The 26,787-nt window shown below is 50.3% G+C and overlaps 1 protein-coding gene across 2 annotated transcripts; it reads left to right on the forward strand.

Moving 5' to 3' along the window:
* Nucleotides 1-6: 6 nt before the first annotated feature.
* WDR91 (WD repeat domain 91) lies at nucleotides 7-25,724 on the forward strand. 2 transcript variants are annotated; one of them, XM_019654786.1, is made up of 15 exons: nucleotides 7-146; nucleotides 1,543-1,722; nucleotides 2,306-2,513; nucleotides 4,114-4,196; nucleotides 5,162-5,292; nucleotides 6,443-6,608; nucleotides 13,577-13,732; nucleotides 15,403-15,596; nucleotides 16,326-16,476; nucleotides 17,850-17,944; nucleotides 18,102-18,270; nucleotides 20,521-20,629; nucleotides 21,164-21,276; nucleotides 22,539-22,736; nucleotides 25,213-25,724. In XM_019654786.1, the coding sequence occupies exons 1-15, from the start codon at nucleotides 24-26 to the stop codon at nucleotides 25,375-25,377; spliced, it is 2,241 nt and encodes a 746-aa protein (XP_019510331.1). In that variant the 5' UTR covers nucleotides 7-23; the 3' UTR covers nucleotides 25,378-25,724. The 2 variants fall into 2 exon arrangements, with proteins under 2 accessions (XP_019510331.1, XP_019510332.1); XM_019654787.1 differs by having other exon boundaries at nucleotides 4,117-4,196.
* The last annotated feature ends 1,063 nt before the right edge of the window (nucleotides 25,725-26,787 follow it).

Below are 26,787 nucleotides of genomic sequence, written 5' to 3' on the forward strand. Positions count from 1 at the left end.
ACCCTCACGGCGCTGGCGCAGCGATGGCGGAGGCCGTGGAGCGCACTGACGAGTTGGTCCGCGAGTACCTGCTCTTCCGCGGCTTCACGTACACCCTGCGGCAGCTGGACGCCGAGATCAAGGCGGACAAGGAGAAGGGGTTCCGGGTGAGAGGCCGGCGGGCGCGGCGTGGGCAGAGGCGGCCCGGAGGGAGCCCGGATCAGGCTCTTCTCCAGCACTGCCCTCCGGGGCGGGAGCGGCGCTGTCACCGCGCTTGGGGGACCTTCGACTTCAGTGTGTCGGGCCCTCGCTTGACAGACGAGGAACTGAGGCCCTGAGAGGGGACATGACTCGCCTGAAGTTGCCCAGCGAGTCAGGAGCATCGCCGAGGCTGGAGTCCAGGTGTCCTAACTCCTGGTCCAGGGCTCCGTCCCTCCATCCCAGCCTTGCAGCAGGTGCTGGCCAGTGGTTGGCCAGGATGGAAGTGAGGCTTTAGGAGCCAAGGCTGGGTAGATGGTTGAGTTTTGGCAACATAAATATTCTACAGTTTCCGACGGCATTGGGAGCAAAGGGGTCTGCAGCCCAAAGTGTTAATTGGGCTCAAGTAGCCGCAGTGTTTATTTCAAACGGCCTTGTCAGTGATTCCTTGGCAATTTTGCTTCAGCCGCAGAGGCAGACCTCGATGCACATTTTAACACGTTATATACTTCCCCTGCTCTAAGACTTGATTTTCTGTTGAGAAGTTGTTGGACTTTTCTTTTTCCCGGTGTGATTTGCGCGTACGTTTGCTGGCTTCGATTGGTGTTAGCAGGTGAATTGAGTGAGGCAGTGAGCTAGCAGCAAGAGTGCTGGAGGGGAGCTAGGAGACCTGGGTTCTTGTCTTGCCAAAGCTAGTAGCTACTTAGTGGCAAAAGCCAAGCATTTCACCTCTCCAGGTCTCAGTGTCCTGATCTGTGAGACAGGGGTGCTGGGTTGGTATTAGTATCCAAAACCTTTTTCAGATTGGTTTGGAAAAGTCTGGTGTGATTGCTCCTCGCAAGGAGGGGACTTCTTTGGCTGACACTCTCAGCAGTTTGCAAGGGCTTTGGTGGTGCTTGGATGACTTGAAGGGGCTGGTCAGTGCATCTCACCATGAGCCTTGAAATCCTGGAATGGTGGGGCTGGGAGGAAGATTGTGGAGATTGTCTCGCTCTCCCTTTTTTTTTATTTTTTGCAATCTTAGGCAACTGAGACCAGAGAGTTGAAGTGACATTGCCAAGTTGGTTAAGTCAGTCAGAGGCAGATCTAAGATCTGGCCCAGATCTCCTGCTTCCTGAATCAGTATTTTTATACCTGAAATTTCTACGCTTGCTAGAGGGTCACACTACATCTCTAACATGAGAAAACAACTTCAAAGCTATTACATTAGAATGTTTTGAGAGTTTTATAGATTGCTAAGTTAAAAAAAAAGAAATTAACACCTAGAAGCCACAGCAAGAGGAAAAAGCTGTTTTAACTCTGTGGAGTGGAGAGAATTCCCTTTCGTCCCTCACCGTCTTCTCCAACCCCTCTTTCTCTCACCAGGTGGACAAGATTGTGGACCAGCTGCAGCAGTTAATGCAGGTGTATGACTTGCCTGCCCTGCGGGATTATTGGAGCTACCTGGAGCGCCGGCTGTTTAGCCGTTTGGAGGATATGTATAGACCCACCATCAACAAGCTGAAAACCAGTCTGTTCCGCTTTTATCTCGTCTACACAATCCAGGTGCATGTCGGTTCAGCAATTTCTGAGTAGAGCACATTCTTTAACCCAGAAATAGAATTCCTTTTTAGCCCTCAAGAGGACTTTCTATGTTGCTCTGGGAAAGGGTGGAACAGTCACAGTGCAAATTATTTTTGACTGTTTTCCTACTTTTTTTTTTCTTTTTTCCCTTCTCATCTGTGGATCATCTGACTTGCCTTCCTCATTCCTATTTCCCCTCTTGTTTTAAGCACGTAAGCCTGAGTGGTGTTTTAAAGAATGTAAGTAGCTGGGTTAAAGATTGACTAATAAAGATTATAGCTGACCTGGGAGAAATAAGTCACTTAGGTTATTTGAAAATCAACTAGGAATTTTTTGGGTTGCATCTATCCCCAGGACTTCCGTTTAAACCAGCTTCTTTGAAATTACAAGGGACGTGAAGCAAGACTGACAGTTGCCTTTATTTTATAGAGTTTGTCAATCATGTTTGGCCACTTACCTAGGAGGCTGATAGCCAGAGGCTCTCTGTTGTGTGCAGTGATGAAGTCTCTTACTTCTGGACTTCTGTCTCCTCCCTCTCCCTGCTACCTCTTCTGTGTCTTGGCAGACAAACAGAAATGACAAGGCTCAGGAGTTCTTTGCAAAGCAAGCCACGGAGCTCCAGAACCAGGCCGAGTGGAAGGATTGGTTTGTCCTGCCCTTCCTGCCATCCCCAGACACCAACCCCACCTTTGCTACCTACTTTTCTCGACAATGGGCCGACACCTTCATTGTGTCCCTACACAACTTCCTGAGTGTCCTGTTCCATTGCATGCATATCCTTTCAGCTGCCTGGGGCGGTGGGCCCGGTCTGAGGCATCCAGACAGCGAGCTCAGCGGCTGCTGCTCTTGCTGCAATCCTTTCTTCTACAGAATGCCCATGGGTCATTGCCATGTGTCATGTCAAGGGGGCTCGACAGATTGTGGTTATTTTTGTCAGCAGGCCAGGGAATCATAAATCTTAGTTGTGACACTCTGCTGCTGAAGTAATAGCTGACATGCATGTAGCAGTGGGGTGCTAGTGCTGGGCTCTGAGACGAGCCCTTAAGTAGGGTGGAGGGCCTGTCTCTGCAGACATGGGGATTAGAAGGTGGCTGCTGCTTCGCGAAACCGGCCATCCTGGAGGGCACCCTCTCTGTGCCAGGATGTCACTTGCCTTTGTTGGGACTTGGTAACAGGTGAGCACACTTCTTGGGCTGGAACGTCCTTCCTGCGTTAGTGTTTGGGTCGCTCTCTCTGGCAGTGACCTCAGTGCTCTTCAACTTGCCAGAAAACACAGCATCTTTAAGAATATATGTGTGGTTATTTAAGAGAGAAAGAGAGAATGTAAAGAATTGACAGCCTACCACATTTACCATTTTGTCCTGGAAAGCCTGAGATCCTAAGGCGGGGACATCACCCATTGCTTATGCTCTCTAGGCTGGAATTCTAGGGCAGGAGAAGGGAGTCTGGTTTGACTGGGGCTGCCTGGCGAGTCACTGATAGGGGGGCATTGTGGAGGCCTCTGGGTGGAGGCAGGAAGGGTGCCCTTTCCTTTTGTGTTGTGCCTGAGTGTGAATTCTGCTCTTGCCAGCTTTACCTTTTCCTTGCCCTGCTGCTGCTCTTCATCCTGAGGGCTTTCAGGTGAAACCAACAGGGACCTCAGCCCGGAGGTGCTTATGGCATGACCACATGGGTAGGCCCTCTAGGGAGACTGAAAATGTCACTCCAGGTCTTTTCAGTGCCAGACATTGCCCTGCAAACTAGGGCATGCACATTCGAGCCGCAGTTCCCTTCCCCGGCACTGAGGCCCTGCCTGCTTTGTACTCCTTCTGACTGAAGCAGCGGTGGCTGGGAAAGACAGACACCGTGGGGGTCTGTCCTACGTCAGGGATGCTCATGGGGTGATGGGTGGCTATGCAGTCTGCAGAAAGCGCTCTCTTCAGTCTAAACCTTTGCTGGGGAGAGGTTCAACCTGGGGAGGGGAAAGCCACAGGGCGGAGCCTTCGGTCCAGCTGGTAGAGCAGCTGGCAGTATGGCTGTGGAGCCACTGGCCCCTGGGCCCGCTCTCAGCTAAATGTCCCTGGAGCCTAGACTGGCTGTGAAGCCCAGTGGATACAGCTCTTTACTGCTGGTCTTGGGGAAAAAGCACTGATTCATGGCCTCTCTGTGGGCTAGCCAGGCAGACTGTCACGTGTTTGTGAGTCTGCGTGAATGAAGTCAGGCCAGGCCTCGCCCCCAGGGAGAGACTGTTGCATAAAGCTGTGAAGAGCTCACGGCACCGAGTCTGGACTCCGTCCCCCACGTTTCATGTCCGGGGGAGGTGCTGCTGCGCCACGAGTTCCGGAAGGACTCTTCATCGTTTCCCAGGCGGGCTTATTCTTTAACTCTGTGCACCAGTTCCCGTGATCCTGAACTTCGATGCGGAGTGCCAGAGGACCAACCAGGTTCAAGAAGAAAATGAAATCCTGCGCCAGAAGGTCGGTCCTGAGCCTGCCCTCTCCCTGGGAAGCACTTCTGCTTTCCGTGTATGAAATTAGGTAGTGGCACTGGAGGGCTGATTCAGTACAGGAAAGCACTGGTCTCCGGTGAAAGTGAGTCACCAGAAAGTCAGTGTTGGACTGGGTGGCTGTGGCAGGCTCTGAAAACCAGAGGCGAGGTTCATATTTTAAGGCACGTGTGTATAACATGAACACCTAGTAACAGCAATGGACTTTTAAGAGGGAAAAGACGACATGCATCCATGCCTCCTGGCAACTCACCCGTTGCATATGTCTGCTTTGTGCCCCCAGTCCTTTCCCATGCATTATCACATCTGTGTTGCTCACAGCGCAGATATAATTTAATTGCTCTGCTCAGCTCTGTTTCTCTAGTTTGGTGAAATGGTAGAGCCTGGGGACCCACATTTGTCTTTACATTTTTCCTGGGGAATATTTATGTATCCTTGAAATTAAGATGTCTTCAGAAAAAGGGAGATTTTTCAGAAAAAGGAAGGTTATAATCTGTTTAGGTTTGGGGGTTTAAGATCCTTGAGTTTTGGGTGTGGGTATAATTTTCTTCAGGCTGGTAATGGTCAAAAATGCTGAACTTCATTTAAAACAATTTTTCCGTGAGAGTTCCTAAGTCTGATTTTGTAGATTCCCAAGAGCAAAGCAGGATTGGGTGGAGCTGTTTATCTCAGTGAGGTCAGGAGGAAGCAAGTCAAATGATAAAAGGGAAGCAAACAACATTGGTGTTTGTATATCTAACGGTTTTTAGTTTATCACCTCACTGTAGTCAAGTCACAGCTGCCACGTGCCCATTTTTCAGATCCGTAGTGAGCAGAGAGTGAGACGGGCATCCTGGGGCTGAGGGGCCAGTGGTCTCTGGAGCCAGTGAGGTTGGGTGTTGGATGTGAGGGAAGACGAGGTGAGATCGCTGATTAGCTCGGCCCCTTCCTGTGTAGCTGTTTGCGTTGCAAGCCGAACTCCACCGACTGAAGAAAGAGGAGCAGCAGCCGGAAGAGGAACAGGCCGTGGTCCAACACAAGCTGCCTCCTTATGTCTCCAACATGGACCGGCTAGGGGACTCGGAACTGTGAGTGTGCGCCTCGCCTGACAGTTGGGAGGGCCACGCCCCCTGCCCCGTCTGTCCCGTGTGCTCTCAGCTGGGGAGCACCCTCGCTGGGGCCCCCTGCCCCTGGAGATGCAGAATGGCCAGACAGCCTCCTGGCCTTCATTGTTCTTGCTTCCTAGCTTTCTGAGCAAGGTCCCCTGGCCTTTGAGGTCCTCTAGGAGTTGTTCCCCACGTCCCAGCCTTGGAGCCTGCCCAGAGGGAGGAGGAACCACAGAGCTCTGCCAGGGGCCTGTACATCCAGGTGTGCCCAGCCTGGCTACATAAACGCAGCCGCTGTTCTAGAGCCTGGGCAAGCGTCTGTGCATTGAAAGTAGCACCTCATGGTTGAAAAGATTGTCATCCGCAGGTTGGACAGGTGCTCCCCTGGGAGGGTTTGAAGAGGTAGGCAGATTTGGGGGAGAGGGATTTGAGTGACCTTAGAAAAGCAGCCAGCTAAACAGAAGACCCAGTGGATGATAACAATAGTAGCAGTTGAAGAAATGGAGGCACAGAGAAGTCACAGTGAGTGGTGAGTCAGGAGGCAAACCCAGACAGATTCCAGACCTGCACACGGCCAAATCCCCCACCAGGTGAAACCGCTCTAGTTTCTGCGCTAGTGCCGTCTGATGGAAATAAAAGTCAAGCCAAAATGTAATTAAAAATTTTTAGCTATGTAAACAAGTAAAAAGAAACAGGTGAAGTTAATTTTAATGACATGTTTTGTTTAGCCCAGCATATCCAGATTATCATTCCAAACACGTAATGAATATAAACAGAGTATTTTGAGATACTGGACACTTGTTCATGTTGAGCTTTGAATTCCAGTGTGTATTCTAGCACACTGTGACTCGGACTAACCACATTTCAGGTGCTCAGCTGCATGTGTGGCCCGTGGCTATTGGACAGCGCGGTTCTGAGCTTTACCAGGCCCTCACAGGAGAGCCAGACGGGCTGCCGGCTCCCCTTGGTACAAGGAAGAGAACCGAGATAATGTTGCCTCCAAGCTCGGGTGTGTGACCCTGGCTAAGGCCCTGGTCACTGGCGCTGCCCACAGCCTGGCAGCAGCCCTGTGCTCCAGCTTCTGCCAGGTCCCCTGCAGCCCAATGACCTCGTGTTGTGTCTGCTTGTCCAGAGCCATGGTGTGCAGCCAGAGGAACACTTCCCTCTCCCAGTCACCTCGTGTGGGCTTCCTGTCCTCACTGCTGCCTCAGAGTAAGAAGAGCCCCTCAAGGTTGTCACCTGCCCAGGGTCCCCCTCAGGCTCCGAGCTCTGCCAGGAAAGAGCCCATCAGTAGTCAGGTAAGGGCCAAGCCTCTCCTTTCGAACGCTTGCCTCTGACATCTGACTGTATTTCCAGACCTACTTGTCAAGTGGAAACTTGTTTGCCTTCCCCTCAGGACTGCTTGCTTTGGTATGCTGCTGAGATTTGAAATTCACATCTTATCCCCTATCTTTCTCCTTCCCTGCCTTTGCCTCAGAGACAAGTGATGGCTCTGCAGGGTGAGAATATAAATAAGAATAGAGGGGAGGAACTGAGGGAATAGGAGGAAAGGCCACTAACAGCTTCACCCACCCTCCATCCTCCCCTCTGTTGGAACTGCATGTGTTCCAGGCAGACTGAGACAGATGTGTGTGTGCCAGCGAAGGGCAGTGCCAGTCTCAGACCCAGGTCTCACCCAGAGGGCTTCTCTCCTCCTTCCACGTGCTGCCACCCTGACCAGTGCCTGCGCTCCTGGGCCTGCTCTTAGGAGCCCGAGACACTCTGCAGGCAAAGGGGCGGGTGGCAGTGAGAAGAAGTATGCTTTGAAAAATCCCTCCCCTTTTCTCAGGGCTTCTGAGTGTGATTTGGTGACTCAGGCAGTTCTGGAATTTTGAAATTTTGGTGATATAAAATAGTGTGTAGATGAAGAGCAAATTAGAGTTACTTCTGAACCAATATGTTTCTTTTACAAGTTGGGATTTACTGATTCTGCAAAGGATTTTCACTCTTTTCTCACTTTTATAGAAGCTTGCAGAGTTTCCTTTATGCCGGCTTATGTCCAACACTGGTGAGGCTCTCACTGAGTAGTTTTCCTCCAGAGATGGTCAGAATTCATTGCTGTCAGAAATGCCTGCCAAAGTGAAAATTTAACAGACCCAGCGTTACACTGTATTGCTCTCTCTTAATATATTAGTTACAGATAAAGTAAGTCATCCTAGCCTCTGCCTCCCTCTCCTGCCACTCTGGGCTTTAGAACAGCGGCATGTGATGGAGCAGCTGCTGATGGCATCAGGAAGGCAGGGGTCAGCCCCAGGCTGTCATCGGGACGTGGGGCTCTTAGCACTCGGGTGCAGTGTTGCGGAAGTACAGGTGCTGAGCAGGACCCCGGGTGAGAAAGAGCAGGGGCTTCGGGGTCAGGCAACCGTGCTGTCAGCTCAGGCTCCTGGCTTATCATCCTTGCTCAGGTGGCTTAAACTCACTCCAGGTTGCTTGGGATGATCCTAAATAACAGTATTTACTTCCTAGGGGAGAATTGAGTGAGCTGATGTAAGAGCCCTTGGCAAATGCCCGGCAGACTATAAGATCCAGTACATTTCAGTAGTAGGAGCTGTTTGTGAAGGTCCTGGCTTCCATGGGTCCCCGGGTCAGCTCTGAGATCCAGGATGCCAGCAGTGCAAAACGACTAGAAGCCTCAGCAGCCATGAGTCAAAAAGCAATCGTGGTTACTCCCATGACTGTTTTTGTGAAATTTGAACCTTAAAATTATGTGGAATGTGGCTGAGTAAGTTTCACTGTTTGCTTTGAGAGATCTCTTTCACCGTGCAGTGTTTTATAAGTGTCATGAATGATGTAGGGGAATGTTGGGTCCCTTGGAATGTGCGTGAAATGATGCAATTCAGTTGTATTAACTTAAAATGAAAACACAGAGATGGGCTCTTTGGGGTGAAGCCTGTGGCCTTGCCCTTTATGTGTTCCAGCATGACGTGTCATACGGTGAGGTTGAAATGGGTCAAGGACTTCTTTGTGAAGTTCATGTTCCAGAGATGAGGGTAAGAGTGTGTAATTTACAGCAGGCATTCTTTACCTTGTCTCTACAATAGTCAAACAAAGCTCGGGTCACCATGTGGTGTGTTAACAGAGCAAAGGTAGCCCTCTTTCTATTTCCTGAATGGAGACCACAAATATCTACAATCTGAAAAACCCAGTGGTTGAGTCACTTTTTTTTTAAATCAATTTATTAATTAGACTCATCATTGATGCTCCAATTCTAAAAATAACTAGTGTATTTGAGGCTCAAGGAAATCACAGAATTTTAGAATTGGAAGCAAGTTTAAAGGTCATCTATCTGGCTTACCCTCCTATTGAGTGGAGGAGCGTGTTCTCTCATTGATTGCCTCCTGTGATGAGGAACTCACGGCTTGTCAATGTGGGAACATTGGCCTCTTAGAAAGCTGTTAGTAGAAACCTCTCTATAAGTTTTATTCGCCGATACTAGCTTTGCCTTCTGAAACTACATAGAGTAAGGCTTGTTTTAGGACAACCCTTCCTATCTTTTCCACACAAAGCACTCTCTGTTCATTCTCTCCCCCAACCCCCCACAAATTTCCATCACATCGGCATTTTGTCCCCTTGTTGTTGGTCGATGTAACCGTTGTCATTATTGCTGAAATGTCATAGCATTATAGATGGCAAACTAGATGGTGATATTTTCTCTGTGCTTTCAATCTGAATCCGGAGGCAAATGTTAAAAAATAAATAAATAAAAAGACACGAATGGAAGTAGCTATAAAACCACAATTCCCAGGCTTTTCTGGGATCTCTGTTACAGTAGCCCCCGAGGGCACCTCAGCAGCAGGCTCACCCAGCCTGCACTTGACTCCCTCTTTCCCTCCAGCCGTAATTTCACTCCTTGCACACCCACTCAGTAAACTCCGGGGCGGGACTGCAAGTGGGAATTAACTGTTACTGTAGCGATAACCTCTAATTGGCTGCAATGTAAAGCAAAGCATCCACAAACCTTCTGTATTTGTAACTCTTATAGTAGCAAATTACCCTGTAGCTGCTGAGACTTCAGTGGTAAGAACAGCTGTCCTTGGGGCTGTTTCTGTGGGTTTTAGCAGGATGGGGAAAAGGGAGTCTTCTTCCTTGTCCTTCCCTCTGTAATTTCTGTTACGAGGGCCTGTCTTTTGCGTGGCTTTATTGCTTCAGGGGACACCAAATTACCGGAACATCAAATTCCTGCCCCATTTGGATGACTGCCCAGCAAGCTCTATTCAGGCCACCGACAATTAATTTATATTCTTCTCCAGAGTGAGAAGGGAGGAGGTCAAATGGTCAAATATTGGTTAAAATAGCTCTTCTGACCTGTCGGAGACAGGTAGATTATGATGGAGTATGACTGGATATCACTTGGACCATTGCAATGTTACCTGAATCCAAGAAGCTTTTTATGACGTTTGCTCTTAAAATAAAACTTTCAATTACTGGTTATGTCACAGTGAATGTTTATTTAAGTTACACATATTTGTAGCTAGACACAAGTTTACCTTAGGTTATTTATAAAAGTGTTCTGTGGACAGCTGTGTTCATCAGCTTTTAGCACATTATTTCTGTTGTTCAACCTTGTTTAGTAGATAACTTAGATACAAGTTTAAGGAAAAGCTCTCTTTAAGCAAGATCTGATAGGTCACACTTAGGTCCATGGCTTTCTTCGTATAAACTGCCCTTTCATTATAAAGGCAGTTCTTCCTAATTTGTTGTAGTGCCTTTTGTTAATGTCTGTTTGCGTTTTCATTTTGGAATACTGACCAGCCCCCAGCCTGATGACAACTTCCTTGCCGTCTTGACTTGTGAGGGAAGCACTGCCTTGTGCTTCTTAATATTGTATTTTCTGTCCTTACCGGGTTTGTGTTACAAGTGGCTTTGGTGTCAGCTGGAGGAATTTGAAGTCCATGTTAAGTATGGGCCAAATGAATTGAGCACTCTTAACGCCAAGCGCTGAGAAAGGAAAGCCACCATTTATCAGGTGCGGTGGATGAGTAAGGAGAGAACAAGAGTGTCTGTCTCCCCTCTGTAGCCTTTCCCACCTCTGTTTCCAAGGGAGGCTCCCCTGTGGTGTGTGTACTTGCCCTGGGCATGGACGCTATGTTATCTGGGTTCTTTCCCCTTTTCTCAAATATCCATTTTAAAGATCTCTTGGTCAGGTTGAGAAATCTGTCAAACCTGCAGGTTCCAGGCTTTGGGAGAGTTCCTCACTTTCCAGGATCCCACTCTTTTAGAAAACAACTATCACCCCAGGACACCGATCTTCCTTCTTTCTTCTCCCCACTATTTACCTAGCTAGCTGTGGAATTCCCACGGCCACCTTTGAGTCAGAGAACAAACACGGCCTCAACTGCCAGTTCTTTTGTCTCTTCCATCAAAATGTTAGAGCTTTTGGAGACATGTTTTGGAGTTCTTCATTTCTAAGGCCTCTTTTTTTTCTTGGTAAGTCTAGCTAAAGGTTTGTCTATTTTTTTCTTTAAAAAAGAACACCAGGTCTTAGTTTTCATTGATCCTTTCTGTTGTCTTTTTAGTCTGTTTCATAACTCCTCCTCTTATCTTTGTTATTTTCTTCCTTCGACTAGCCTTGATTTGTTCGCTTTCTAGTTCCTTGAGGTGTAAAGTTAGATTGTTTGAGATCTTTCTTTTTTTTTCTTAATGTACGTGTTTATTGCTATGAACTTCCCTCTTAGAACTGCTTTTGCTTCATCCATAAGTATTGGCATGTTGTATTTCCATTTTTATTTGTCTCAAGATGTTTTCTGATGTCTCTTTTGATTTCTTCTTTGACCCACTGTTCAGTAGCATATTATTTAATCTGTAAATATTTGTGAAGTTTTTAATTTCCTTCTGGTAGTTGATTTCTAGTTTCATACCGTTGTGATGCTTGATATGATTTAAATCTTTAAATTTATTAAGACTTGTTTTGTGGCCTAATATACACTGTATCCTGGAGAATGTTCCGTGTGTGCTTGAGAAGAATGCGTGGTTTGCTGCTTTGGGATGGAATGTTCTATAAATGTCTGTTAAGTCTGTCTGGTGTAAGGCGTAGTTCAAGTCCAATGTCTCCTTATTGCTTTTCTGTCTGGATAATCTATCCGTTGTTGAAAGTGGGATATTGAAGTTCCCTATTGTACTGCCTAGTTCTCTCTTTAGATTTGTCAATATGTGCTTTATATGTAGGTACTCTGATGTTGGGCGTGTGTATATTTATGACTGTTATATCGTCTTGATGAATTCACCCCTTTATCATTATATAATGACCTTCTTTTTGTCTCTTATTACAGTCTTTGGCTTACAGTCTGTTTTGTCTAAGTGTAGCTACCCTTGTGGAATTCTTTAGTCTGAGCAAGTTGCCCTCTGGGTCAGTAGATATGGGGAGGAATGAATGGATATGTGTAATGAGGGCTGGCACCCTGGATCACACCCCAGAGAGTGGGCGCACCTGCCTGAGGACCATGTGAGGGTGCCATGGTTACCTCAGCACCTCTGTTATCAGTCCATCAGCCTTTGCTTCTGGGAAGGTAAGAGAAGCCTTTTTCCACTTTCTAAAACTGTGGAACCTGTTCAGTGTTCCGTGGGCCATGGGGTACTTCTCAGGAATGGCCAGAGCCCCAAGAGGGGCCTTATCTTGGTTATGTTATTTAGCCTCAGGATTATGACGTTTTTACCTCTTTTATCCAGTGTCACTTTCTTCCATGTGCTCCCTTCATGTATTGCTCTCTTCAGGCCTCTCAGAGCAGGGGGCTTGATGTCGGACCTGGATGGGAATTTCAGGTCTTTCAAGTTATTCCTGTGGAGAGCAGGTTACTTAACCTCGCTAAGCCTCAGTTCCTCATCGTAAAATAATGCTCTCATCTCTAAGGGAATGTTTGTAAAGTTTTCAGCGTGCTGCCTGCATATGGTTAACCTTCAATGAGTAATATATACTGGTGCTATTCTTGTAATTATTGGTTTTCTTCTTAGATTGTTTCTTTTATCTTGACTATGAACCCTACTGCTCCCCAAATAAGCCAGAATTCTGAGAATCAAGTACTTGCCCTAGAAGCAGCACCTGTTATGAGCATAAGTAGGTATCCCTGGAGGTTGCTTCAGTCAGAAAACCAAAAATAAGCAGATACCCTGTGGGCCCGCCACAGTGAGGTTCCAGTCCTTTAGAATTTCTTAACTGTTGACATGGCTCCAGGGTCCCAAGGAATCTGTATTAATCATCTTAAATTGTTTAGTGTTAACACAACAAATAACAAGGAGAGGAACTAGAGAGTGACAAGTAGACTTTGGGGGAGTTTTTTTCTCTTGATTTAGGTCGGGTATATAAATGGCTTGCAAGGAGGTTGGTCTCAAATCTGAGTGGCCGTTTGCATCCATAGTCCTTTGCTGAGAGTATGAAAGCATGGGGGCTGTTTTGACCTTCACTATTTGTGGGGATAAGATCAGAAAAAGAGATCCCAGCCAGATAATCAGGAATGGTGATGAGGTGGCAGCTCCTTGATAAAGGCTCTAAATTGAAAAGCTTCTCTCCATGGGGGTGCAGTGGGGATCACTGAATCACCTTGGTTGACTTTATCACTCTTGTTATGATAAGGAGCCAGTTTCTTGTCTGTGCAGTTCATCTTTCTCAAAGGTTCTTAAGTTTCCAACCATTTCTGTTAAGACTTTCTGGTTACCTAGGAATCATTTCCAAATACCTCAATATTTGTTAACATTATCTGGCTTAGTCATACATTTCTCCCAAAACAGGAGAGAGTATTGTGTTTCTTTCTCCCTCCAGAGAGGTGATTGTATGTTGCATACATTTTTTTTTTTTGTATTGCCCAAACACATTATTGTTGCTTGTGAATGTTGAGAACACCTAGTGCAGGGCCTGACTGCTTCATAATCATGGTTTAATAAGCGCTGATCTCCTCCCCAACAATTAAAGTTAATTGTTCAGATCAGGTCAAGGAGATACATGTATACCTACCTCCTGGTGACAGAGATGACAGGCTGAGGAGTGCGGGCCGCCTGTCCCCTCTTGACAGGGTGTTGAGGACGGAATGGAGGTCCAGCCTGCGTGTTTCCCACCAGCTTATGTTTCCCACCCTTGACCTTGCCCACCAGCCGAGATAGCAGCATTGTAACTACGTGCTCAGCAGCTGTTGGGTAGACAGGCCGCTCCCTGGCGGCTGCTCCCTGCCTGGCCCAGGTGTCATGGCGTGGGCACAGACAGAAGAGACTTCTCACAGCCTGGTGTCTCGTCCTCCAGACCGCTAAGGCAAAGGACCCTGCATGCGGACCCAAGGACGGGAAGGGCCTCTTCGGCGGACTGACCTCCGGCGAGTCCAGCTGGTCGCAGCACCGGCAGCGGCGCCTGCAGGATCATGGCAAGGAGAGGAAAGAACTTTTGTCCCTGACTTTGCAGGTACGGCCTGTCCTCGGCGTCCCACGCACGCGCGGAGACATCCACATGGCTGCTTTGGAGGGCCGCGGGAGATGGGGTGGTGTGGGGCCTGCTCTGGGTTTAACTGCTTTCACTGTGGTGGTTTTGTTCATGTTTTGCTTGGCTCTTTCGTGGTCCCTCTTCTCGATGTGGCATTTTTCTAAATAGAGGCCATAAAGTGCCAACTGCAAGTGTCCCCACAAGATGAGTTCTGTGATTAAACTGGTTGGGGACCCCTTGCATACTGCGTCCATCCCTGAGGATAACTCTGCTTGTTAATATTAGCATGTCACTGTCGGTGGGATAGAGACCTGTTGCCCTTGGTTTAACCCAGAATCCCCCAGGTTTGCTTGATCACAGGATCCTTTTCTCCTGCACCCCCTGAGGCCCATCTCCTGAAGCTGCTGCCTCGAGGGCCGCATGCCCACACAATGTCATGCTGTGACCCAGGCCCCTGCCATGCTGAGCCCTGGCACTCCCCTCACTGCTGAGCATGGGTCAGGGGATGCTTTTCTTGGTAAGCTGCCTCCACTTCCGTCAGACACTCTGATTGAAGGCAAAAGCCCAAGGGATGTGCTGCCTGTCACCTTGTTGACTGATCTCTCCTAACTGGAGCTACGTGCCCATTTTCAAGGCATTGCTGCTGACTCCCAGCCCTGTGCTGGCCCCCGTCTGACGGTAATGGGCCCCTAACGCTCCGATCTTACAGGATTAAAGACGTGCCTGAGCTCGGCCACTCCCAGAAGGCACCTTTCTGAGCCTGGAGGATGCTCTTCCTCTGTACATATTTCTTTCTTTTACTGCAGAACTGCCTTTCCTGTGACCCTGAGGAGTGCTTATGGGAGCCTCAGGGGTGGCAGAGAGCACCTTACTGATGCCCCTGGCCTTGGTTACGCCTGGGGGAGCAGGTGGTAATCAGGGTGGCCGACACTTAGTGCATCAGGAGGCAGAGACAGGTCGCAGTGGACCCCCAGGGTGGCAGGGTGTGTGGGGTGCCCTCTGCACCAGGCCTTGCTCTGGCTCTGCTGCTGTTCTTGGGCCTCTATCTTTATGCCTGGCCAGTCGCCACCATCTCTTGGTTGCCCCTTCCCGAGGAGGGGCTGGTTGCCATGGTGAGGGGCCAGGCTCACGTCGGACCAACCTGGCTTCACATCCAAATCCTTCCCTTACCAGCTCTTGACCTTGGGAAATTATTTAGCTTCTGCTTTCAGTTTTAGTTTCCACAGCTATAAAACAGGGTTAATAATGGGATCACAGGTGGGCTTGGGGAGGATTAAGTGAGAGAGTCAATCCTATTCACACAGTGCCTGGCACACTAACTGATTTTCATTATCATAGGCCTGGCCTGGCAAGGCTGTGTGTGTCCTGAGTCCCGTCAGCTGTGACAGGGCGGGGGCGCCCACGGCCCACTGCTCCCTCAGCAGGGCTCATGGGATGATCAAGGTCCCCAGGAAGGGGCCGCCAGTGCAGCAGGTGCCACCTCTCCTGGGTGAGCTGGGGGCTGCTCGCAGTTCACAGCTCTTTCTTCTAGAACCTCCCTCAGTGTGCTTCGGCCTGGTGTCCCAGCTGTCCTGGTGTTTCCCGACCATGGAGAACGGCTGGGCCCGGCGCAGACCTGTCACAGCTGACCTGTCGCCACTTTGCTTGCCCAGAGTGCAGAGAAGAAGCCCGATGCGAGTGGCCCGGAGGCAGAGCCCTGCCCAGAGCCCCACGCGGAGGCCCTGGAGCCGCTGACGCGAGCCGCCACCGCAGGCCCTGAGGGCGGCGGGGTCCGCCCCGAGCAGCCGTTTATTGTGCTGGGGCAGGAGGAATACGGGGAGCACCACTCGTCCATCATGCACTGCAGGTGGGTGCAGACTGGGGGCCTGCACAGAGCACTGACCGGGTCGGGCGCGGGTCTCCCCGGGAGCCTGGGCTTTCAGGCTGTGCGTGTGAGGTGTGGCCGGCAGGGTGTGTGGAAAGCGGGCTAGTCCCCAAAGGGCCATGGTCGCCCCTCAAGAGTCAGAGGGCTGGACAGCTGCCGAGGGCTCGGGGGTCCTGCTTGGAGCTGCCATTGGCCCTGTTAGCCTCTTGTCCTTCTAACCATGGCGCGCTGAGTTGGAGGAATAGTTACCTTTTATTTGAACTCTCTAAAGCTCACTCAGTTTTCATTTGCTTTACATTGGTACTTTTAGGTAAATATTTATGATTTACTAGTTTTTACTTACTCATATTAAGAAGAAACCCCATAGAGTGTTATGTTCAAAGGGTAGTTGGGCTCCTTGCTATGCCGGCCTGATGGACTGTGGGGCCAAGGAGGCTCCCAGGCCCGACTGCGCGTGTCCGAGGTGCCATTGTTCTATGCCCAATGTTTACCCGAGGGCTCAGCACATAATAGGTGCTTCCTAAGTCATCTTTGGACAAATGAAGGAATAAGTATTTCTAGAAATAGCCCACACTCATCGTTGGAGTGTAGGCATTTAGCGACTATTTTTTAAACAGTTGGAGAGTCAGAAAAGCAATCATCTGAATTAGCTGACGAGGATGACGGACTAAGGCAAGGATGCTAACAGCTTCCCTCTTTCTGTCGTCTCAGAGTGGACTGCTCCGGGAGGAGGGTCGCCAGCTTAGACGTAGACGGGGTCATCAAAGTGTGGTCCTTTAACCCCATCATGCAGACCAAAGCGTCCTCCATTTCCAAGTCGCCGCTGCTCTCTTTAGAGTGGGCCACCAAGCGGGACAGGCTGGTGAGTGACTTCGTGCCTTGTTGCTCGCTCTGCGGTCTATGAAGAATTCCCCAGGGCTCCCCACCAGCGGTCTGGCCCCACAGGCTGAGCTGAGGCAGCCAACCCCGACCCACTCCCTCCCTCTCTCTCTCGTTGGGAATTCGGGGACCACACATCCAGGACTGTCCCTATAGGCTCCTATTAGGGCAGCAGGGAGGTGACTGGATTAACAAGCATTGAAATGAGGCTGCGGGTGACCTGGAGAACACCCTCCAGTCAGATGGCGGAGGGCTTCCTCCTGTGTGTGGAGGTCTGGCTCGCGTTTCCTTCTGCCCCTGGAGAGATTGGCCTACTTCCCGTTCTCCCCCATCAGCTCTTGTCATCTGTCCTCATTTCTAACAACCCACCATGCACATTCCCAGCTGCCCCCTCCTGCTGCTAACCTCCCCCCCTCCCCTGCCAGGGTCTGGGCCAGGGGAAGCCGCTGAGGCTGGTGGGGCGGTGCCTTATTTTGTGATTCCCACGGGTCTGAGTGCCTCCAGGAATAGTACAGTTCTTTTTCCTTCTGGACTTTAATATTTGAAGTAGGCTTTGTAGTGAAGGAGGTAAAGTTGATTTGTAGTTTTTTCTTTCATTATATTCCACTTTGAGAAATCATAACAGGTAGCCTCAGGGGCAAGCCTTGTTTGTTAATAATTTTGACAACTGTAGGCTTTATCCTTATGGTATTAGGGTCTCGGGGTATACCCTATACCAATGTTAATTGGCCAAGTGAATGCTGAGGTTGTAATATGGGTAGTATTCCTGGGGGATACCCTCAGACCTGCTTCTCGTGCCTCCTCCTGGCAGTACTTATTATTATCTTTGAAGCTTTTTACAAAATAAATCACAGGTTCTCGAAGGCAAGGATAGCATCTTCTCTGTTTTTTCTGGGGGCCTTTACAGGCCCGGAGACAGAGCTGTCTCCAGAACACGCAAATGGGGCAGTCACCAGGCCCCGTGACCAGCCGGGGTCGGGACCGAAGGAGGTGGTGGTGACTAGATCAGGAGCAAGAAGGAAGGGCTGAAACAGCAGGGATTTAAAACTAACAGAAACGGAGGAAAGAACAGGGCATCTCATTGAATCGGCCAGAGCATTTCCAGGTGTATCTGAGGTGCTACCTCTCTCCCATCCACAGATTCTGTTTGTGGTTTTACTTCTGTTCCAGGTCAGCTCTGATGTCTCTATTGGATTTTTAAATGAGGTCCATTTTAGCCAGATTTCCCCTGAACTACCTGGATGAGTGCAGGGGGCCTCACCCCTGTAGCCTCCTGAGACCTGTACCTCACAGGAATGGGCCCGACTAGCCTGACCCCGCGCTGTTCTTTGCACCTCCCGCCCCTTCTCATTCCAGCTCTTACTGGGCAGTGGTGTGGGGACAGTGCGCCTTTATGACACGGAAGCCAAGAAGAATCTCTGTGAAATCAGCATCAACGATGACATGCCCAGGTGAGCTGGAGGCCACGCCCTTCACTGTGCTCTGTGGGGCCTGGGCCTTTGCTGAGCCTATGGTCCCATCTCCCAGAGCAGGACCCAGCCTCAGAGCGAGGTTCTTCCTTCCTCTGTGGGCGGGCAGAGTGCTGACCCAGCCCCACGTGTGTTGCAGGATCCTGTCTCTCGCGTGCAGCCCCAATGGGGCCTCTTTCGTCTGTTCGGCCGCAGCCCCAAGCCTCCCGCCCCAGGTGGACTTCTCGGTGCCGGACATTGGCAGCAAGGGCACTAACCAGGTTCCGGGCAGGCTGCTACTGTGGGACACGAAAACCATGAAGCAGCAGGTGGGGCCTCCCCCGTGGGTGTGGTCACCCACCCCCAGGAGGGCAACACAGCCTACGCTCCCCTCTATTTCTCAGCCTCTTCCCTCTCTTTGCTTTGGTCTCTGCAGATTTTTATTTGTGAGGAAATTGCAAAGTTTAAGTATTGAAAAGTAGTAATACTTTAGTTGGGTAGATTGCTAGCAGCTTAAGTCATTCAGAATTGTGCCGCAAGTTTAGAAGTCACCCGGAGCCTACTAGGTAGAGGGCCCTCGTGGCTTATTGTTAAACGTTTTAAACTTAATTTTTTTAAAACTTTTTTGTGTTTGGAGCAGTTTTAGGCTCACAGCAAAATTGAGAAGAAGGTACAGAGATTTCCCGTATACCCCTACACCCCCTAATCCCACACAGGCACAGCCTCCGCCACTATCAGCATCCCCCCTCCAGGAGGTCCATTTGTTACCATGGATGAACCTACACTGACATGTCACTGCCACTTAATGTCCATAGTTTCCATTAGGGCTCATTCTTGGTGTTATCCATTCTGTGGGTTTGGACAAATGTATAGTGACATGTATCCTCCATTATGGAATCATACAGGGTGTGTTCACTTGCCCTAAACATCCTCTGTGCTCCACCGGTTCATCTGTCCGTCCTCAGCCCCTGGCAGCTGCGGGCCTTTGTACAGCCTCCATAGTTTTGCTTTTTCCAAAATGTCATCAAGTTGCAATCCTACAGTCTTTTCCCATTGGCTTCTTTCACTTAGTATTATGCATTTGAGAGGTTTAGTTTTTAGGAGACAACTGGAGTCTCCTTCTGCTTCCCTGTTAACTTAGAATTGCGTAAAAATTAGAGCAGCAGCGAGAGGTAGTGAGGACACATACGTATTCTTAAAAGTGAATATGAGCCATGTGAAAGCCAACGATGCCTTGAGAAACCAGGAACTGAGGACCCGTTCCCACCCAGAGCAGAAATAGATGCTTGCAGCTGTGGCCCTAAGCCCTGGGGAGATTAAATGATGTTTAAACTTATCTGTTTAAAGGGCAGTGATGTTTCTTACTAAAATTAGCTTTGGTGCTTGAACGTGGTGTGGCCTGTATGCTGAGACAGATTGTTTCCTGATGTTCCTGGACGCTTGCAGGGTCCCTGTCTTACAGGTGGGCTGTGTTCCAGGTGGTCAGTTTGCATCTGCCTGAATAAGTGGTGTTTCTTATACATGGTGTTTCTTCCCGTTTGGAAGTCTCAGGGGTGTCTCACGCCCATCGGGGCCACACCTGAACCCTTGACCACCGCGCCCTGCCACACCTGTTCCCCCTCTCTAGTTCTCATCTTGGCAAATGTGTCTTCCTCAAGAACTGGGTGCCTTTCTGGGCCATCCTTTTTCCTCACCCTATTCGGTCAGTCCATGAGCAAACATTGTCAGTTCCACTTCCAAAACATGTTCCCAGGCTGACCGCCTCTCCGCGTTTCCACGGGCACACTGAGCCCCGCGCTTTGGTGCCTCTGAGCTGGACAGCTGCAGGACCTCGCCTACGGCGCCCACCTGCCCACCGTCCTCCCCACCACCACCCAGGGGACAGGCACGCACTGTAGCACCTACGCTCCTTCCTGCTCTTCCAGGTGTCCCATCCACATTCCCAAGAGGCCCCACATGTTCTGCCCCGCCCCACATGTTCTGCCCCGCCCCACATGTTCTGCCCCGCCCCACTGCTCCAGACTCTTGGTATTTCCTGCCTTCCTCACCCTGCAGCCCCCGGCCCTCGCTGCGTGCTGTCCCCTCTCTAGAAGGTTCTGATCGCAATCCGTCTGGTAAACATCTGTCTCCAGCATCTCTTAGATGCTTTCCTTTGTACAGCCCAGTTTAAGTAGGTCCTTCTTGATCTTTTTATTTGCCTCTAAGACAGTTACCGTGATTTTTGATTTTATGTCTATTTAAAAGTTTTTAAGTAAATATTGAATACATACAAAAGAGTATTGAAATCATAGGTGTATGGAAGAAAAGCCATAAAATAAGCGCCTATATACCATCACTATTTGTTTGTTTGTTTATTTTTTATACCATCACAGTTTATTTGTTTTTTGAACCATCACAGTTTATTTATTTGTTTGTTTTTTATACCATCACAGTTTGAACATGGTACATTACCAGTGCTTTTTATGCTCTTGTGTGCCCCTCCCTAATCTCAGCCTCCTTCCCCCTTTCAGATGAATTTGTCTTGAATTTTGGTTTATTATTCTCTTACATTTTAAAATGTATGTATTTTTTTTGTCCAGCTCCAGTTCTCCCTGGACCCAGAACCCATTGCTATCAATTGCACAGCCTTCAATCACAACGGGAACCTGCTGGTCACAGGGGCGGCGGACGGGGTCATCCGGCTGTTTGGTAAGCAAGTGGCTCATGGCAGGCCTGGGTCCCTCCTTAAACGTCGCAGCAAAGACAGCTGGATTTTTGCCGGCTGGACTAGAGGCAAAATCCTAATTCAAGACTCTTAGCCAAGCTTCACTTTTGTCAGAGTCTGCTGTTTTCAAACCCCTCGAGTCACCTTGCACATGATCAGGGTCGATGGACGAGAGAGGGAGGGTGGAGCCTAGCAGTCCTTCCATCTTGAGCTGTTTCATCTGAGTCCTCATGGCCTGAGTGAGCGCCGAGAGGAATGCCAGCCAGTCCTCTTGGTGTGGCCTGTTCATTCTCCCCGTGAGAACGTTAGAACAGCATGCGTCAGAATCATCAGCATGCTGTTTACAGATCCCCATGCCAGGCCCGTCCCTGGACACTCTGAGTCAGAGGGCCTGAGATGTTTCTGGGGACTTGATCTTCAGCAGATCCCCCTGGTGGGACGTTACAGAGACTCCTTGGAAGGACTTGTGGACTCCCCAGGGCCCGGGCGGGACTCTTAGCAGCATCTCGTTGTCTCAGACATGCAGCAGCACGAGTGCGCTATGAGCTGGAAGGCCCACTGCGGGGAGGTCTGCTCCGTGGAGTTCAGCTACGATGAGAATGCGGTGTACAGCATCGGCGAGGACGGGAAGGTAGGCGGGGTCGGGACTCGGGTCCAGAGCTTCCCTCCTCTGGCCTAGGCATCTGAGGGTCCAGTGAGTACCGGAGAAGCCTGATGCTCTGGGTTTACACACTGGCCATGCCGTCTACCAGCTCTGTAGCCTTGGGCCTCTCCCTGCCTCAGTTTCGTCATCTGTAAAATAGGGATAATAATAGTAACCAATCTCAGGATCTTTGTGAGGTTTAAAAGAGTTCAGTGGGAGCTGGCTGTCCTTATGAAAGGGGAGTACCCAAATTCTTCCTCCTTGTGGTAGCGAGCGTGACTGACTCCGCTGTGCGTGGAGCAATGGGGTCTGGGTTCGGGGCTGGGACGTGCTTTGGTGAGCTTGGCCATTGGGTGGTCCCAGCGTGGATATGTGGAGTTGGCCGGGGGGCTGGGGGCCGCTTCCCAGAGGCAGTACATACAGGCCCGAGCAGAGGCAAGAAACGTGAAAAGGAAGGCGGGGCAAAATAAGCAGAAGTGCCCCAGATAGCTTCTGTGGCAGGATCTTTGGAAAGGCAGATGGGCTGGGGTAGGCAGAGTTGGGAGAAAGACTTGCTTTTCATGTACACCCTCCTGTACCTTCGGATTTTACACCATTTACCTGTATTGTCCATTTGAAAACAATAATTCCAAAATAGAGTCTTCATTTGAAAACTATGGGAAGGGACTTTTGAATTCAAGCCTGACTTCCTGTTTATTTGGGTAGGATTCTCATGACCAGGTAGTGACACCCAGGTCGCCTGTCCCTGGGGCAGGCTAAAGGACTGTAGACACACTACAGTATGTGAAGCTATGTGTATAACTACATCGCTCGTGTTCAGTTGATTGCACTGCTAAGAAACTGGAAGTATATTTGGAATTTGTCCTTTCTACTTTGCTCCTAAGTCAGAAAAATCTAGTTGGGTTCTAACCCTAATAATATAATAATATTATAACAACAACAACAACAACAACAAAAACAGTCGCTTGAAGCATTCCCCCGCCTCAGAGATAGAAATCCACGCAAAGGCAGTTGCCCGCCCTTTCCACCTCCTGGGGTCAGGCCAGAGAGAAAGTTCAGACTTTGATGCGAGGTTGCTGACTCTTTTAATAGGATTTCTTCCCTAAAAAATGCTTGAATGGCGTTGGGAAGAGATGGGCCTGGGGCCATCGCATCCCCTTTCCTGGCGGCCCTGCGCTGGGGGCCGCCCCACTCCTGCTCACAGGCCAGCCCCGTGGAGAGAACACCCTGGTTGTGCTTTGTGGTTGCAGTTCATCCAGTGGAACATCCACAAGAGTGGCCTGAAGGTGTCTGAGTACGGACTCCCTGCGGACGCCACGGGGCCCTTCGTGCTGTCCGGTTACAGTGGCTACAAGCAAGTTCAAGTTCCCCGGGGCCGGCTCTTCGCTTTTGACTCAGAGGGAAACTACATGCTGACATGTTCTGCCACCGGGGGCGTCATCTACAAGGTGCCTGGGGGTGTTGTGGTGGGCAGGGGGCTTCCTCCCTGGAGGGCTGGGCCCGGCTGGGCATGGCCTTGGTCCCTGTCCCCGTCTGCGTGGCCACGGAGAAGCCTGAAGCCTCTGGCTGCAGCCCAGGCAGGGGGCTGATTCTCAGCTCAGGAAGAGCGGGCAGGAGTGGGGGCAGAGCATGACACCCCATGCTCCATTCACTTTCCTTCGACAAGACTCTATCGCTGATCCTTGGCAATCATACCTATTACAGAAATAGGGAGAAGGATTGGGAAGTGTGTAGGTTTGGGGGAACATGCCCCCAAAAGTAAACATTTAAGTGGTGTTAATTGCTCTAATCTGGTATAGATTTACTATTGGCAGTTGTATGGGTCAAGGATGTTACAACCCATTACTGAGATGGAAATCTGGGGGTGGGATTTGTCAAACCATGATGTAAGCTGTCCACTTTGTTTTGTCCCTCAGTTTATCTGTTTGTTGTAATTCTCATGTCAGAGCTTCTCTGGCTCATGTCCCTTTTTTGTTTAATTGTATGAAATTATAAATGTCTTCTATTTTACAAGTATTATCGAATAGACAAGGGGTGAGGATTTGTGTGGTAGGCTAAGCGTGTATTTCCGGTACCACGTGAGTTCAGTTCTTAGCCGCAGGTTCACTCTTTGCCCATGGTGGTGCTTCGTCTTTAAGTATAAAGAGTGCAAGGCGGGGTGTTCTCTTTCTGGGGGCTCTCTGCGCTCTCGCTGGTGGTGCGCCTGTCAGCAGATGGCACGTGACTTGGAGTTCACACAGGACCCAGAGAATGCGATCCTGCTTTCCTGGCGCTCACACTCAGAAAGAGACGCGAGCCCCAGCTGTGGGGCAGTGTAGTGTTAGGGGTCTGGGCAGAGGAAGGGGTGTCCTCAGGGAAGACCCCTGGGGGGCATTGTGGATTTGAGGCCTCTGACACAGAGGAGAAGGAAGGCGGGCCTTGGTCGGCTGGGGGTGGGAAGGAAGGAGCCTTCTAGACTGTTGATCCCAGAAGGTGGCCCCAGGAAATCCAGGGTTACCTTCAGTAGGCTGCTCTTTTCCACAGATTATGATCTTTCGGTGGCTGTCGCGCTGTCCTTAAAAGTTAGCTCCATAATTTCTTGTGATTGCCATTGGGACGTAGTGTAAAGAGCTCTCTGTTTACAAGCCCAATTTTATTTTATTATTTAAAAGTTGAGGTTCAGACAGGCTATTCTTCGTTCTCTGTGTGATTTATTGTGTTGTGTGTATGTATGTGTATTTTATTTTTAATCATGCAGCCTTCGTCATTTGTTTTGAACAATTTATATGATTTGCAGTCGGATTTGCTCTATAACGATTAATGGATTGAACATTTTTTCTCTGTATCATTTTTAGAATGCCGATAATGGGGTATACCGTATTTGCCGGCGTATAAGACGATTTTTTGGCCCTGAAAAATATGCCTCCAAGTGGGGGGTCGTCTTATACGCCAGGTACACTTCAGATAGACTGCCCATAGTGCTTGCCCCGTGCCATAGTGGCCTCCCGATGCCCGCCCACTTCATTCCACATACCGTTCAGGCATCAGCAGCGCTGCTGGGTGTATGCTCGGCTGTTATGCGATTTTGCTGTTATGCGATTTTACCACACTCGCAAAATCGCACACAGCCGACCATATAACAAACTCTGTATTTTGAGTGGAAATGTTAGGGGGTCATCTTATACGCCGAGTCGTCTTATACGCCGGCAAATATGGTAATTACTTAATGGAATATAATGAGCTTCAGATCCCATTTGTATAACCCGTAAACAATTTATGATTTTTAAAGATGTTTTCCCCATGAAGGCCCCCGGGAGCCTCTTGCTCATGGGGTTATCTGTGGCTGGGTGGACCGTTCTTCAGTCTGCTCCCAGCTCCCCTTTCTTCGTTACCTCCCGATTCCGCACCCCTGTGTGAGTCCTGGCTCGCAGGTGCTGATGGGAAGGATGACAGCCATGCTTGGACATCGATCGAGGGCCTGCAGGTGCCAGCATGTTCTGGGTGCTGCAGGGTGGCCACACTGCAGGAGTTGACCAAGATCCTGCCCTCCTGCAGCTGGCGTCCCTGGGGGAGCAAACCTAGAACAAAGAAGCAGATGTGTGATCTGCCCGGGAGTGGTGGTGACACTAGAAGAGAGCAGTGGGCAGTGAGGGGACACTGGGCCACAGCAAGTTAAAGGTGGCAGAGAAAATTCTCACTTTGGAGCCTTTCAGGGACTTGTTTTCCTTCTACTTAAGGGGAAGGCGTAACTGTCGTCAGGAGAGTGAAGGCATTTTCTGGTCTAAGAAATTAAACTGAGACTTTCTGGAAAGGTGGGCATGTGTGCCTGGGCACATCCTCGGTTGGGGTAGCAGCCCCAAGGCTCCAGGCCGTCTGGTGGGTAAAGCAGCTGTGCTTGTGAACAGTGCCTGCTCACGCCGCTGCCTCTCTCCTGTCCTCTTGCAGCTGGGCAGGGAGGAGAAGGCTCTGGAGAGCTGCTTGAGCCTGGGCGGTCACCGAGCCCCCGTGGTCACCGTGGACTGGAGCACAGCCATGGACTGCGGCACCTGCCTCACTGCCTCCATGGATGGCAAGGTCAAGCTGACCACCCTCCTGGCCCATAAAGCCTGATGGGAGCCGCCGCAAGCGACGTCCTGGAAGCAGTGTTATCCTGGGGGGCGGGGAGAGGCGACACAGGACGGCGGGACGCTCCACTCGCAGCTGCCCGCCAGTGCGGCGAGTCTTCAGGGGATGGCTGTTTGGGGGACTTGGGGCTCAGTCTGGCTGCAGTGACAGGAACGGAGCCACGTGGGGACCAGCCTGCTGGGCTGCGCCAGCTGCGCGCTCCGGACGGCGGGAGGAAAGCCCAGGAAGCAGGAGCATTGTGGGGGCCGCTCCGTTGGCCTCGGAGAGATGGACAGTATTTTGTATATATTCGCTCAGTTTTTTGTGTTTTTAAAGAATGCTCTTGTGGTTACCCGGTGTCTCTTTCTGGAATGTGTGTGTGCAGCGGCGCATCTCCCTTCGCCCTTTGCCCTGTGACAGGCAGCCCAAGGCCCCCACCCCAGCCCTCACAGCCGGCCACGGGGCTGAGCACGCCGGAGGTTGGCTCGTTGCTTCTTGGCGCAGACGGAGCACGTCCCCTCTTCTTCCGGTCCACCGGCTAAGGTTTCTGCAGTTCCTGTTTCTTCAGGCTCAAGTCTAGGAGGCTGTAGTGTGCCCGCTCTTCCCTGAGAGTTGGTGGCGCGTCTCGGGATGAGGGCCGGGTCCGAGCCTCCTCCTCCCGGCCGCCCCTCGCCATCCCGCGGCTGTGGCTTCCCAGTACTGGGTCGTTGGTCCTCCCGTTCTTTCCACTTCACATCCTCGAGGTTTACCGGAGGCGGCCGCCAGCGCCCTCTGCTGGTCAATGGCCAGAGGCCTGGAGCAAGTCGGCCAAGTGCTGGGGCTGGAACTTGGGGTTCAGGCAATCCCCACTGTGTCCACAGCCCTGCCCGGGGACTGCCCTCTGCTTCCTGACTGGGGTGGAACCCTGAAGAGTCAGATGCTCTCACGGGGTGAGCAGGAATGGGAGAACGGCTCCCCTTCCCCCACTTTCATTTCCATCTGGGGCAGGGAGTCACAGTCTCTGCCATGAAGCCTCCCGGTGGGATTTCAGGCTTGGCCTCATGGGCGGCCTTGTTGTCAAGTTGCGTGCAATAGTCGGTGTAGAGCCTCTTTTGGCTCCAGCCCAGTCCTGGGGTGCAGGTCTGGAGTGGGGTACTCCCAGGTACCTACTTTTGGAAAATCATGAAGGAAGTGGTATTCTGCTGGGAGTTGGGGGTGGGGGGAGACGGGAAGAAGGGAGGTATTTATGTGGCTCAATGATAAGCGAACCCCAGTGACTTTGTCATAAGTAGTTACGCATTTTTACCCTGGTAATTGTTCAAATGAAGAAACCCAAGACTTTTCCATTTATAATTTTTTCCCCATCTTCTGCATTGAAACAGCAACCTAATTTATCTTCCCCAGTGATTCTATAGGACATTTAAAAAGTGGTCCTGT

Source organism: Hipposideros armiger, unplaced genomic scaffold (assembly GCF_001890085.2).
Source record: "Hipposideros armiger isolate ML-2016 unplaced genomic scaffold, ASM189008v1 scaffold_231, whole genome shotgun sequence".
NCBI classification, from domain to species: domain Eukaryota; kingdom Metazoa; phylum Chordata; class Mammalia; order Chiroptera; family Hipposideridae; genus Hipposideros; species Hipposideros armiger.

Coding starts and splice junctions, on each gene's coding strand:
- WDR91 (XM_019654786.1), top strand. CDS start 24: ATGGCGGAGGCCGTGGAGCGCACTGACGAGTTGGTCCGCGAGTACCTG. Junction 4,197..5,161: donor ATGAAATCCTGCGCCAGAAG/GTCGGTCCTGAG, acceptor CTTCCTGTGTAG/CTGTTTGCGTTGCAAGCCGA. Junction 20,630..21,163: donor CGGGGTCATCCGGCTGTTTG/GTAAGCAAGTGG, acceptor TCGTTGTCTCAG/ACATGCAGCAGCACGAGTGC.